The 16,078-nt window shown below is 35.5% G+C and overlaps 1 protein-coding gene across 1 annotated transcript in view; it reads right to left on the bottom strand.

Annotated features, from left to right (window-relative positions):
• ERBB4 (erb-b2 receptor tyrosine kinase 4) overlaps positions 1 to 16,078 on the bottom strand; it is a 1,107,258-nt gene that overhangs the window by 143,328 nt on the left and 947,852 nt on the right. The window contains exon 20 of the mRNA XM_068543793.1: positions 11,018 to 11,203. Coding sequence (XP_068399894.1) covers positions 11,018 to 11,203 — 186 coding nt within the window. The remainder of the gene's footprint in view (positions 1 to 11,017; positions 11,204 to 16,078) is intronic.

Genomic DNA, 16,078 nt, shown 5'->3' with positions numbered 1-16,078 from the left:
TGGATTGCACCAATGTCAAATTCCTGGTTGCAATATTTGTACTATAGTTAAGCAAAATGTTACCAGTGGGGAAATTGGTGAGGAACGAATGGAAACACTCTTTCAATTTTTTGTAACTTCCTATGAATCTAAAATTATTTCAAAATAAGAGTTAGAAAAAAAAACTATCTGGAGAAGAATTTGGGCAGGTGTTGAGGAAGCAAATCTGTGTCTTGTCTTCATTCCCACCATGGTTTTTCTGTTTCCAGTCAAATTGCTTGATCTCCTCATCCTTTGTTTCTCCTATGTGCAGCAAAATGCAAGTCCTAGCTCTCTGAATTACTATAAACATCTTGAAATCAGTAAGAAGAACGACATTGCATGCATACATCTGAAAGATCATGATTATATATCACAACTTCCTGACAGCAATATTATAACACCCATCTACCTACACAGTTTTAGAAACAAAAGCCACAGGGGAGCCATAAACTAGACATGCAGGTCCTGCTACTTTGATTCTGCATTTAAGAAAATCACTGTGCTCCTAAAATCTGCTACAATACCAAACTTCATTCACATAATCATGACTAATAGATGTAATTGTGAGCACTTTACACACATAAAGTACCATTTAATCCATTCGGATTGGAAAGCTTTCCGATTTGTGTCAAAATAAAAAGTACATTAAAAGTACTAGCTATACATTTACAGTAAAGAAATTAAGTTCTTTTCTTTCTGGATGTGTATGGTAGCTGAATGAAAACCTTTGCCATTTGTAGAATGGAGTAACTGCCTGGCTGAATGAGAGTCGCTCAGCATGCCAAACAAAGCCACAGGCAAAGCAAAGCAAAAGGGAAGCTTGCTATTTTATAGGTTAGACAAGAAACAACCTAAATGACTGCTCTAAGGGAGAGACCTTCATATTTCATGCAAACCCCAGGAAATAATTAAGGCTTCAGTGCAATTCTGGGACCTGTGCTCTAGAAACTGCCTCAATAAACTTCATTTTCAATCTGGTAAAATCAAGATGCTCTCTTATCCCTTACTACCTCTTTTATATCATCCTCCTTTAAGGCAATGAGAATTTAGCACATAAATAAAAAGCAGGAGGTCGTTTCAGGGAGGGGATAAACATGATTCAAATTCAGCCAGGTGCTTTATCACCAATTTGGGAGGTTGCAAAGTTATTAGACATTCTGATATAAAGATGGAGGGAAAAACTATTGGTAGAAAAGAGAGAGAAAAAAAAAAGCCCTTGGAAGGTAAACTGATAACACAAAAGTACTTCAAAGTAAAAATAAACTAGCTGCCTCTCATTTAATATTCCAGAAGGGGAAAAAGTTCATTAGACACTTAAAAATGATCATGAGATAATTAAAAGTAGATGATCTTTTAGACTAAATCTCTGTAATACTGTAGTAGTTATTTCACCTAAATTACAAATGAGAAGTCCATAAATCTTATGGAGTCAGGGTAAGGGGTGCTGGCTGTCAGTTGGTCTAGGCTGGGGTGACTGGGTGATAAATGAATTCAGATTGTGGCTTTGTCACTATGACCTGTGGCCTTAAATGGATTCTGTTACCTGTTTAGTCTTCATTTTCCCCATCTTCAATACAGGCATATCGATGGTCTTAAAGCTGGTCTCTGTGAGGACTTAGGGATTCCTCAGGGTACCGTGAAGCCCTGTCAACGCCTTCTATTGTTATAGGTATGGCTCAGTTTTATTTGTTTAGATTTTCAAGTAAAATTTCACTTGACAAAACAATTTCACATTTTAAAATTTTTAAATCAGTGAAATAGACAATCTTCTGGAGCTCCTTGCTGTGCCAAAGTTTCAATAAGTTCTGGTATTCATTGTTTTAAAGATTTACCATCTCCATAAGGGAACATTGGGCTGGTCCCTTCTGTGTGATTTTTCTATTATTTGTCTTTCCTTTTGTACACAGCAAATTACTTTAAGATATTGATTTGATTTGTCTTTTGTGCTTGATTCTTTAGAATAAATAGGAAAAGCTGTATGTTTCTAGTTTGGGCGCTTCATCTTGAAAGGGATTTTACACTGTAGTACCTAAAATTATAATTCCAGGGCAACAGCACCCAGGAGATAAGCCTCTCATAGGTTTTGTTGTTTGAGAAATTGACTTATGTCTATCTAGCCCTGGAGGTGAGGGTGGAACATAAAAGAGGCTGAACCCAACAACCTAGAGAAAAAAGATTAGGTTCTCTAAGACCAAAGAGGGAAGAGGGAATCACTGGTGGCAGTTCCAGAAAGGGGCTGAGTGCAGTTCTTCATCCATCTACTATTTAATAGCAGGACCTTGGGAAAGTCATTGAATGTATTTATTCTGAATAAAATTTTACTGTTGAGCCATATTCATGCTACTGAATTTCTCTAAAGATCTAATGACAATTCATTAGAATATATAATGCTTTCAAAGATAAATAGTAGCAGTAAAAATGATAAATAATAAGCTAACTTTCATCCTTGTCTCTTCCAAACAGTGGCTGTGACTAAAAAAAAAACCTCTCTATTTTAATTTAAATTGTGAAATGTCATTAATTGGAGTCTGTCTATGCCACTAACACTATGGCTTCGAATTCCAATATGTCTCTTCTATTCCACTCTTATAAAATATAATAATTTCTCTGTATCAAAACATACCCCCTCAAACCCATTCAATTAGTATTCACAAACTTCTAAACAGTATTAAAAGTCATTATCATATTATTACATGTATTTAATAAATGACAGTTTTATCTTTTCTAGAATGTTAGAAGTATTCTGTCTCTTCTGTTGAATATGTATTTATTATTTTAAAATTATATATATGTGCATAAGACTGAGGTCGTATTTACATATAGAATTTGGTCTTGACCACAAACAAACCAGAAATTTCAGCATCCAGTTCATGCATTTAACTGACATCAGACATTCAGATTTGAGTCCAATTTTATTCATGTAGAAGGAAATGGCTGAGTCAAACGGGAAATTACTATTTCCTGTCACTCTGTGTCGCTACTGCTAGAGAACAATGGAAAAGAGGAAAGAAAGAAAGTAAATGAAGGTTCTGCTCATGTTATACATTTAAACCTTAAGGAAGACTTCATATCTGTGTACAGAAGAAAAGTTTATTTTATTTTTATTTTTTTAAAACATCTTTATTGAAGTATAATTGCTTTACAATGGTGTGTTAGTTTCTGCTGTATAACAAAGTGAATCAGCTATACATATACATATGTTCCCATATCTCTTCCCTCTTGCATCTCCCTCTCTCCCACCCTCCTTATCCCACCCCTCTAGGTGGTCACAAAGCACCGAGCTGATCTCCCTGTGCTATGCGGCTGCTTCCCACTAGCTATCTATTTTACATTTGGTAGTGTATATATGTCCATGACACTCTCTCACCCTGTCACATCTCACCCCTCCCCCTCCCCATATCCTCAAGTCCATTCTCTAGTAGGTCTGTGTCTTTATTCCCGTCTTGCCACTAGGTTCTTCATGACCTTTTTTTTTTTTTCCTTAGATTCCATATATATGTGTTAGCATACTGTATTTGTTTTTCTCTTTCTGACTTACTTCACTCTGTATGACAGACTCTAACTCCATCCACCTCATTACAAATACCTCCATTTCATTTATTTTTATGGCTGAGTAATATTCCATTGTATATATGTGCCACATCTTCTTTATCCATTCATCTGATGATGGACACTTAGGTTGCTTCCATGTCCTGGCTATTGTAAATAGAGCTGCAATGAACATTTTGGTACATGACTCTTTTTGAACTATGGTTTTCTCAGGGTATATGCCCAGTAGTAGGATTGCTGGGTCGTACGGTAGTTCTATTTTTAGTTTTTTAAGGAACCTCCATACTGTTCTCCATAGTGGCTGTATCAGTTTACGTTCCCACCAACAGTGCAAGAGTGTTCCCTTTTCTCCACACTCTCTCCAGCATTTATTGTTTATAGATTTTTTGATGATGGCTATTCTGACCTGTGTGAGATGATACCTCATTGTAGTTTTGATTTGCATTTCTCTAATGATTAATGATGTTGAGCATTCTTTCATGTGTCTGTTGGCCATCTGTATATCTTCTTTGGAGAAATGTCTATTTAGGTCTTCTGCCCATTTTTGGATTGGGTTGTTTGTTTTTTTGTTATTGAGCTGCATGAGCTGCTTGTAGATCTTGGAGATTAATCTTTTGTCAGTTGCTTCATTTGCAAATATTTTCTCCCATTCTGAGGGTTGTCTTTTGGTCTTGTTTATGGTTTCCTTTGTTGTGCAAAAGCTTTTAAGTTTCATTAGGTTCCATTTGTTTATTTGTGTTTTTATTTCCATTTCTCTAGGAGCTGGGTCAAAAAGGATCTTGCTGTGATTTATGTCATAGAGTGTTCTGCCTATGTTTTCCTCTAAGAAAAGTTTATTTCTTAACACAGAAACCTGCTCTCCTTCCAATCATGGTGAACTATGTTTCTGAACTGAGAAAGAGAGAAATTCTTTTCTCCTCTTTGCCCCTCACGCTAACTGCCACCCTGCCATCAAGAAAAAAGAAAATTAAGATCCAGAGACACCTCCCAACAGCTACAAAAATTTAGATTTCACAATAGAATTCCCATTAGCTCCAACTGGGAATATTATGTGGGCAAGAAAAGTAATCTGGAGGACAAACAACTTAAGAGTGTAAAATTTTAAAAAACAGTTTAATGGAGAGAATCTATTAAACTGGGCTAAAATTCATGTTGACCTTTGAGCAATGCAAGTTTTCTTAGAAAACATAAATGTTGGAATCAATCTATTTGCAAAAATATAACTGAAAGAGTCTTTATATATAGGCAGGTCTAAATTATTTTGGGTAAACATATTAGGTCATTTTTACTCTTTGAAATATCAAATTATCTTTATTTCCTTTTCTTTTCAGAGGAATGTTAAGGATGGATCATTTTATAACTTAGACAATTAATCATCTTGAAGTGTACAATGGACCACTGAAAAATGTTTTTAGAATCATCTCTTTAACTAGTTCCAATTGTAAACCACTAAAAAAGAAAGCCCTGGGAACACTACATCTGAATTAAACTGCAAATCAATTAGAGCTCCAGAAGAAAATCTGACAGTAAAGAAAAACAGGCCAGCAAAGCTCCGAGGAAGGTTTCAAGATTTTGAAAAATAATGGTGGCAGATACTCAGTACTCAGGCTTTAAAAATGCAGTAACAACAACAACAAAGTCTCAAATAATCTCCTTAGAAAGAAGTCAGAAGATAAAATCTATGCAGTAAAAGGAAGTTAAACCCACTTTAACCTTTTCTAACTTGAGATTGAGAAGTTAGAATTTTCTCTTTGCTCCTCACTGGTAATAGACTATCTATTCAAAGAATTACCCTGACCTCAGCTCTTTGCCAATTCACTGCTGGTTTCACATGTTCAATATTACAAACAATTCGATTTTCTAACATGAAAACTAGAGGTCACGATAATAGCACATGTAGAACAGCAGCTTAGGAACCTGTGTAGGAAAGCACGTGAAGATAGGAGACAAGTTCTTTCTTCCAAAAAGTAGAAATACTAAATATTAAACATGAGATGACCTCCTCCTACCCTCAGTATGGTGTAAGAACAAATGTTAAATCTTTCATACTTGAGATTTTAAAATTGAGTATTTTTGAAATGACATCATGAGGGTGTTCTAACTATGAATGTATGTGTCTTTCTTTATTATTTTCACCCCAGATATTATCCAAAATCATAACACATGGTGGACACTCTTACTCTATGCTAAGCAGCATTTTTAGCACAAGTATTACCTCATTCTCATAACTGCTCTATGAAGTGAGTACTATTATTATGCTCATTTTCAGGGGGCACAGAGAGATTAAATAACTTGTCAAGGGCCACACAGCTGATAACTGAGGCAACTGGGATTTGGACCCATTCAGTCTGGTTCTAGAGTCTGTATGCTTAACACAAACTAGCACTAAACTATACATTTTAAATTCTTAATTTATAGTGTCACTTGTGATCAGTATCGATACTGCATGGTAGCTCACAGAATAGTTTTGAGCTTGCTTTATCATAATATTTTATATGTAAAACATCAATGTTTTTAAAAAAAATCCCCCATAATTAAATGAATATCTAGTACTTGATCCTGAAAATGTGACATAGACCTTCATGATAAAGCAATAAAAAATTTCCATGAAGATAATAAAAAGTATTATTCATGATGGAATCTTCTCTTTTATGGGCGTGATGATGAGACACAACTACAGATAAAATGTCACACTCCTCCACTCCTCAAATTCAGGAGGAGTGCAAGTGACTATAAGCTGCAGTGGTGCATGTATTTGGAGAGGAAAGGGTGAAGAATGTTTAAAGACCTGGCTCAGGGGGCATCAGAGTTACTGATACAGAATCCAGGCATTTCAACATACTGCTGTGTCCTTTAGGACTTAAGTTCCTCCATTTTCCTGATCTATAAACTGGGAGAATAAGGGGTCATACCTGCTAGAGTTTCAGTAAAGATTACATAATAACAAAATATATAAAGCACCAAGCAGATGCCTGTTGTGTAAGACACGCTTTACCTACATGGACTCACCATGAAGTTCCTTCACTAAACTCACATATGCTTTTCAGAATCTGCCAAGTTGTCTTTTAAAAACTGCTTGCCCAACTTGTTAGCAACAACTCTGAAAGAAGGAATTCTCACGATTATCGTCTATCCTGGATTCATAAAGCCCCAGGAAGGCATATGGTATTATACAAACATTAAATAATAATACGTTCTGCTCTGCTTACCGAATTAAATCAAGTTCTAAATGCAGCACATGCAGAGTGAAAATGGCTGCCGATAAGAAGAAATTTTGGTGTTGAAATTTGTGTTTCTGTTACATAAAATGTTGTAGAATGATGTACCAATGGAAGAATGGAAGGAAAACTTGGAATATGGATGAAATTTTAAAAAATACTTTCTTCTTTATATATAAAAACATAGATTAGTGGTTATAATATTTATTTACTTGCTGTGTGAATTTAATCATGTAACAGATTCTCTGAGACTGACTTTATCTGTGAAATGGACATACTAATGATACTTACCTTATAGGTTTGTGATGAGAAAAATTAATTAATGAATAAAATATACAGAGTAGTGGCTTACACAGAGTAAGTGCTTGATGTTAGCCATAATTATTATTTCTTCTACTTATGTTACACTTTCCACAGGTATTTTATAACGCAAGTATAAGTTGGTTATTTTATAGCATCGTATCTCCCCTTCTACCAGCTTTGTCAATAAATAAAAGGGATGCAGCCAAAATGAAAGTGGGTATTGGAGTAATTATGATGGTGATATCTCACTTTCATAAATTCTCTCTTGGTGAGAATTGGAAGTAAAGAAAAAGAAGCCTCTAAGTTACTGAAATAGTTATTTGCAAAATACTTGTGTTGACTCAGACCAAATTACTCATAAGTTACAGACATTTCTGAAACAATTCTCTGTTTTGAGGCTTTTGACCTATAGCTAATAAAAGAAGACTGTTTTTAAATACTCCATGATCTAGGAGCTGAGCCAGGGATTTTACATGAGCTATTTTATTTAATCTTTGCAAATCACTATGAGGAAGTTTATTAGTTTTCTATTGCTATAACTCATTACCACAAATGCAGAGGCTTAAAACAATACAAATTAATTTTCTTGCAGGTCTGGACATCAGAAGTCAAAAATCAGTTTCTAAACTGGACTAAAATCTAGGTGTTGGCAGGCCTGCTTTCCTTCTGGAGATTCTAGGGGAGAACTTGTTTCCCTGCCTTTTCTAGCTTCTAGAGGTCGACTGTATTCTTCAGCTTGTGTCCCCCTTTCTCCATCTTCAAGGCATATCACTCCAACTCTGCTTCCGTTTTTATATCTTCTCTCTATTACTTTGATTCTTCTGCTTCCCACTTATGTGGATCCTCGGATTACATTGGCCCACCTGGATGATCCAGGATAATATCATCTCCCCATCTCAAGATCTTTAATTTAATCACATCCTCACAATGCCTTTTAACATGTAAATTAACATGTTCACAGAAGATGGGGATAGGACGTAACATCTTTGAAGGTAGGGGATTATTTTTCAGCCTACTGCAGGTAGATAGTATTATACTCATTTTGTGGATGAAGAAAAATGTAATAATTATTAACTCCATTAATACACTGAGAAACAAAAATTCAGAAAGGTTGAATAATTTATTCAAATTCACAAAACCAAAACGTGGGCACCGGCATACTAATGTAGGTCCTTTTGACCCTAATGCTGTTTCCACTACACAATTCTGCCCCCAAAGTAGGAAAAAATGATAAAGGAAGGACTCCCTCCTTAAGGGTAATTTACTTTTTCATTTTCTTTATGAGTTAAAAATATTTATTAAATATATATTGAATAGCTAACTACATGTAAGACCCAATTTTAAGTGCTGGGAAAAAATATGAATCAGACCAAATCAGTAACTACTAGGTAATCTCATATCTTCCCATATATTTGAATACTTATAACTCTTAAATCTATATCTACAATCCTGACCAAATTCAACTACCTAATTGATAGCTCCATTTTTATGTTCAATAAACCTTGTCAATTTGCCATGCCTCAGGCAACAGCACCACCATATTTCCCTCCCTCAGCATCCTCTAATCAATAATCAAATACCTAAACTGTCTCAAAAATGTTTCATAATTTCATTAACTTCTTATTTTCATTACCCCCAGACTTCTAACTGGTATCTTCATTTACATTCTTGCATTGCCTCAATCTAATCTCCATATATAAATTGGCATGATCTCTTTACAAAATAAATTAGATTATATCACATCCAGGGCAAAATACTTCAATATCCAAGTGCATTTATAATAAAATCCAAATTTTTCATGCTACACAGTGTTACCACATACCTTGCTCTGTTTAGGACATTTGTGTGCCTGTTGTCCCAGCATAACTAGTAATAGAGCCTCCTTTCACTCTTAAACTTGATCATTTGGATGACAAATTACCTGGTCACCATATATATAGGGCTCTGTGTTATCTTTCCTCTGCCTAAATTTCTTCCCATAGCCAAAGTCTCTCTCAGGACTCAGTGGGGTCTGTCCTTAAGTCTCCCCTGTAATTATTTTTCTTCAAAATCTAAACCAAAGTGTGTAATCCTATACCTAGTTGTTTTATTTGTTGAATGTTTGTTTTTACCATTAGACACCTCAGTCTACATAGTACCTGGCACATGGTAGGTGTCCACACATATTTATTAAAAGATTAATGACTAAACAAATATGCCATATAGTCAGAGAGTTATATAAACACGCAGTATAACATTTAAATAATACAATACAAACTAACACAGAAGAGAAGGAAGCCACTTCTGTTTAGAGAGAAAAGAGTTTGACTTCACAAGGGGAGGAAGCCCAGTCAGTGTTGACGGATGAAAAACATCATGCTCTGTGAATCAAGAAGCTATAAGAAAAGATTTCTAAGCAGAAGGAATGTCATTTACAAAGGCAAAAAGATTTTAAAACAGTGTGATTATTCAGGGAACTCAAAGTAGCTTCTATTATTAGAGTGTACAGCCTTGCATAAATGATATATTAATGCCATGAATCCCTAAGGACAAAACCTAAATTATGGAGAAGACTGCAGGAAATATAGAGAAGAACTAAGAAATTCAAAACTTAGTTTTGTTTTCATTTATAGTGCTAGGATGATTTGAGAATGTCTATTGCACATTTAGCTCATCTTATAAATTATAGAAGTTCTTAGATAATTAAATCAGTTTTTGAAGAGTGGTATTTCAAACTTCATTAATGTAAAGAATCCTCTCAGTTGTGAGTTTGCCATGTGATATTCACAAAATTGTAATACACGGTCCATAAGGAAACTATATCAAGATTTATGGTACAGAAAACTCAACTGGGCTTTTCCCTCAAATAATTTTTTGGGTTTGCATTTTAAGAATCTTCCCAAATTTCTTCTTTGGGTGATGTATTTTTATTCACTCTCAGATTGTAAAAAGAAATAGGCTAAAACTACTGGATTAACATTTTGGCATTTATATTATACAAATGCTAAAATGATCAGATCTGTAGAATTTATAGAACATCAGGTCATATTTTGATGTAAATAAGAGTTGGAATAGTGAATTAAAACTCATCTCAGACCTATTTATCTTGGTATAGAAAATTGTAATGGTTTCTTTGAACTTAAAATATGCGCTCCAAAGTTGCACATTGGTGGACTACAGGATGTGAAAGCTTTGTTTGGCTCCCAGGGTGCTTCAAAAGTTTGAGTCAAGGTTTAAATTTAGAGAAAAATCCAGAATTCTGGCCCTTCCTGAAAGTTTTGAAGATCCGCTAACTCTGGTGGAAAAAAAAAACATAGTCTCCAAGAGGCAAGTAAATGTTTTCTACTTCACATAGAACCATCTCCTTCCATCACCCCAGGTACTGAAATCCACACCACTCTCCTTACATACGTTATATGACTGAGACCTTGTGCCGGACAAAAAAAGAAAAAACACAACAAAACCAGAAACAACAACAAAAAAACAACTATTAAAGACCAATCGAGAGTTATCAAAATGTCCAGAAAAATGTTTAGAATTTGATCATTTGTAATTCTGAGAATTGAACGTACATGCTATGCTAACAAAATCATCTAAAAATGGAACAACTCAAACCTTCAATCTTTTCCTTCTTGAATTTTGTTAACTAAACTATACCTAAACAACAACAAAAACAACAACAAAGCCAAGCAAATCCAGTATAACAATTTTTCCTCCTGACCAATAAGTTATTTGTTTTGGTATCTGGTCAATATAACACAAACAGCACAGTACAATAACCCCAAAATATATAAATAGATTATGAGATTGATCTGTGGTTTGAATGAAAATACCTCCCTATAATGTATCTTTCAATATAGCAAATATAATTTATTTTATTTAAATAGATTGAATACCCAAACTGTTCTAGATTAGGAAATATAAAGGCAGAAGTCATGGGCACTTACCTTAGCTATCTGGACACACCAATTAAGCAATAGCTGGGATCCAATGTTATCCTTGTGTTCATGGACATAATCCAACAGGCAGCCATGGGGCATAAGCTGTGTAACCAGCTGAATGGTTGGGCTTAGACAGACACCCAATAACCGGACTAAGTGTGGATGGTCCATACTTGCCATGATCAGAGCTTCCTAAGAGAAAAAAACATAACACCATTATTTAAACTCAAAGTTCTTTACCATCATATTTACTTGCCCTATACTAATGGTGTTGGTAATGATTTTGAAAATGTACTCTCAATCAATGGAATCAATTAAAAGTGAAAAGACACGGGTTTGAGTCCTGGTCTGGGAAGATCCCACATGCCACGGGGCAACTAGGCCCGTGAGCCACAACTACTGAGCCTGCGCGTCTGGAGCCTGTGCTCCGCAACAAGAGAGGCCACGATAGTGAGAGGCCCGCGTACCGCGATGAAGAATGGCCCCCGCTTGCTGCAACTAGAGAAAGCCCTCGCACAGAAACGAAGACCCAACACAGCCAAAAATAAATAAATAAATTAATTAATTAATTTAAAAAAGAGAAAACTTTAAAAAATAAATAAATAAATAATAATATTTTTAAAAAATTAAGGGCTGGAGAGGGGAAAAAAAAAAACCCTATAAAAAAAAAGTGAAAAGACATTATTGTAGCTATTATATTTCTAAAGTGGTTTAATTCAAGTGAAATTAAATGAAAAATAGACTATACAAAATGAGAAATGTTATAGAATAACTGCATATAAAATTAATAGCAGTATTTTCTCTTTTGTAATATGAATAATATTAGATTTTATTTACTGCCAAGTAAGTTGAAATTGAATCCTAATTTATACTGTAGATTTTTAACCTTTGATCTTTGGTTCTAGAGTCCAATAATCTGTACAAATGCACTTATTTGTATAAGGTGGCTCAGTTACAAATAAGGCAATTCAAAGTTAATTCATTCATTATTGGCATGGATTCAGACAGCATACACAGGTGTAATTTATAAATTATAAATATCATTATAAACAATTACAAACAATATGCCTAGTGTGAATTTATGCAGAAAAATAAACATTTTAATAAGACATTTTGCTCCATAACTTTGCTTTTACTCAAATTTATTTCATTTTCAAAATTATAAGTGATGTTTATTCATAGAACCATAAAATTTGAGAGCTAGGCAAGATTGTAAAAATTTGTGTACTCCAATTTTGTCGTTTCATGAAGTGAGAAAACAGTTCTAACCTCTTTTTCATAATCATAAAGGCAGCTTTGCTTAATGGAGATAAATTGTGGACATATGATGGTTATTTAGCACATCCTAAAGTTAGCCTTCAATCAACAGTTATTTTAAGTATCTTTAGTCCAATTTGAAACTGATATGACCTTATACACACACACAGAGTGTGTGACACATCCATGGCAATTTATTATCAATCATTTACCTATATGCAGGTATGAGATTGTTCATTGTACTATTCTTGAATATTTTTTGTAGCTTTGAAAAGTTTCAAACAAATACTTGAAGACAGAAAGCTATATTGAGCTTCTCTTTAAGACAGCATGGCAGATTGATATACACATTTACCTCCATTTCCTCTCAATTCTACCATTTTAACAACAAAGTAATTAACAAAAAGCCAGAAACCAATAATCACAAGAAGAAGTGAGGATGGAATGCTAAAAGTAGGAAGTGGCTTACTAGTAGTAACTGACTTAGCAAACAAGAAATCTGAAGCCTAACTTAGTAGGGGGAAAACTGAAAAGAAATCCAATTTTCCCCACTCGTGTACACACCAAAGGTTCAGTAGTGTTACACCACAAACCACTATACATAAATGGAGCAGGAGGGATGGACTTCATCAGGATTTTTTCAAAGTCCATTTAGGATGCACTTAGACTACAGATCTCCTTCTCCCCTTCATCCTTAGGAGAGGCTAAACCAAAGGGATTGTGGACTGAATATCAGGCAATGGAAAGAGAAATACTCTGGTGAAAATAGTAGGATCATGTAAATTTATATATGGTGGAAGTTGGGGCCACGCTCCAGTTTCTTCTCCCAAATGGAGCTGTGACTTCAAACTTCTGGAAGTTTTGTTTAAACCTCAAATTCTACATCCAGCAAAATTTGAACCAAGTGAGTAAATATACAGACATATCTGTTCTTAAAAATGATTATCTCATGTTTCCTTTCTCTGTTAGATATGCTCATTTAATAAAAGGTGGAAGGCAGTTAAAAAAGTACATTTAATTGAGGAAACAAGGAAATGACAGAAGGGATACTCCAGAATAAAAGCTATACAGAAGCCTGAGATAGTAGCCAGTCCAGACTGGAGTAGGACATATTGCTCTGGAAAAGATGATGCAAGAAGATGGAATTGATAGAAAACCTAATGAGTTTAAAATGCATTAAGAGTATACATATTTTCCTAGCAGAATCTGAACATCAAATTAGTGATAGATACACAGAAAACTAAGCAAAAGTAAAATAAAGAAATGAATTTGAGGTAAAACATAAGATACACACCAGAAAAGAAAGTCATCATAATTAATATAAAGTAGTGGTCCCTAACATTTTTGGCACCAGGGATCATTTTCATGGAAGACAATTTTTCCATGGACCAGGGGCGTGCAGGGGGACGGCTCAGGATGATTCAAGTGCATTACATTTATTGTGCACTTTATTATTATTACATTGTAATATATAATGAAATAATTATACAACTCACCATAATGCAGAATCAGTGGGAGCCCTGAGCTTGTTTTCACTTGCCACTCACTGCTAGGGTTTTGATAGGAGTCTGCAAGCAATTGATTTGTTATAGTCTCTGTGCAGTCAAACCTTTCTGCTAATGATAATCTGTATTTGCAGCTGCTCCCCAGCACTAACGTCACCACCTCAGCCCCACCTCAGATCATCAGGCATTAGATTCTCATAAGGAACGTGCAACCCAGATCGCTCACATGTGCAGTTCACAGTAGGGTTTGCGCTCCTATGAGAATCTAATGCAGCCACTGGCCTGTCAGGAGGCGGAGTTCAGGCTGTTATGCGAGCGATGGGGAGCGGCTGTAAATACGGATGAAGCTTCGCTCTCTCACCCGCCACTCCCTTCCTGCTGTGTGGCCTGGTTCCTAACAGGCCACAGACCACTACAGGTCTGTGGCCTGGGGGTTGGGGACATCTGCTATAAAGCACAGCTGCAGCTGGGAGTCGTTATATAAGCATAACAACATAAACATGAAACAATATAAGCAAATATCATATGACTATATTGGAAAATGAAGAAAAGGAAGATATATTTCTGCAAGGTGGTGATGGGAAGGAAGTGAAGTACATTCCTGTTGTTCACAATGAAAAGTTAGTATATGATGCATAAAACTGAAAAATCAAGAGTTGACAGTATAAGCATATTATTTAGATAGAGAGTTAAGTAAAAGAAGAAATTGCTGAAAACTGAAAGTGATTACTTTGGGCAGTGTGAAATGGGGGCAGGGAAGGAAAAGAGGGTCACTAGTGACTGCTGTCTTTCACCATTATTAGCCTTGTAGGACATTATTCACTTTTAACCTCCACTACTATTTGAATAGTGTTGAGTTCAGCTGAGTCTAAAGATTATTCATAATTATGGGGTAAGTCTGACAGAGTATATAGATTTTACTGGATCCAGCCAGGGTCTTACGTGAAATATAACATTTTATTTTTTGAAGAAGGAAGGGTGGGGCGGTATGAATATGTGTCCAGAGAAGGGAGAGATATGAGGCTAAACAGAAGAAATAAGCTGGTAAGGGGGTTTCAGCCTAACTCAATGCACATTATTTTTGAGGCTTTTGTGGGCAGAAGCTGAAATTGTTGTTTTTCAGGTGGCTTCCAAGTAGATTAGGTCTTCCAATTCCTCCTTCCCCAGCAGCCCCAGGGAACCAGATGAGTCAGAGAACAAAGGAGAGCACCAGTTTCTCTGCCTCTTTGCTGAGCCCACCACCACTGCAACACCTTGAGAACTGACAGCCCAGGAACCACTGTCCTTACCTCCAGCAAGGACAGTGGTATCCTCAGGTGGTATCAGTCAAACGGTCCCGAGGTAGGACCTCGCGGTGGCTCAGAGAAAAGAGAAGCTCCCACATGGAGACCAGAGCTGGTGAGAAATGACACTGTAGATACTACAGGGTGACTGCAACTGGGAGACTGTTGTGTAAGATCATATGAGACACGCAGCCCTCCCCAAACTATTTGGGAAGACTTCCACTGAAGTTGGAGTTTCTGCACAATTGCAAAGCCAGAAATTTGAGTTATTGCTACTTATATGGCTCTATTTGGATCCATGAGGTGGAAACATTTTGGTTTTGCTTCCTGTATATTTCAGTCAACATTTGAAATAAAGCAAACTAATGTAATTATAAGGAGAGTACAAATAGAAACATTAGCCAAGTTGCATTATCTATTATTTAATGTAGTATTTTTATTAACTAATTAAATAGTAATTAACATTAATATTAAAAGCATAAAGCAGAGGGTTCCTTCACTGAATTATGACATGCACACATATAAATATACACATAGACACCAACAAACAAGCAAAACATAATTAAATTAAATATCTAACTCAATCAAGTACCAAATTAGATATTTAATTAGATATTAAATATTAGATATCTGATTAAATTAAATGTATGCTAATTGCATTCTCTCTATTTCTCTTCTGGTGGCTCTAGTTTTTCATGTCCATCAAATCTACCCAGGTTTATCACTATAAGGGTAGCTTTCGAAGCCCCACTCCCAGATAATCAGGTCTAGAAGTAAATCAGAATCTACATTTGTAGCAAGCTCCCTAGGAGAAATTACTGTAGGAAACATAGAACTTTGAGAACCCCTGGAACATCTCCATCAAATGTATGTCTCTATCATCCATTGCAAAGGAAGTAACATGCAACAGTTGTTTGATCCTCATTGTAACTCTAGGAAGCAAAGGAGGCAGCCATTCTCAGCTGTAACATAAGGAAACCAAGGCTGAGCAGAATTACTGCCCCAGGTCATATGATGTGTAG

Source organism: Eschrichtius robustus, chromosome 5 (assembly GCF_028021215.1).
Source record: "Eschrichtius robustus isolate mEscRob2 chromosome 5, mEscRob2.pri, whole genome shotgun sequence".
Lineage (NCBI taxonomy): Eukaryota > Metazoa > Chordata > Mammalia > Artiodactyla > Eschrichtiidae > Eschrichtius > Eschrichtius robustus.
This window is presented reverse-complemented; position numbering and strand designations above follow the sequence as displayed.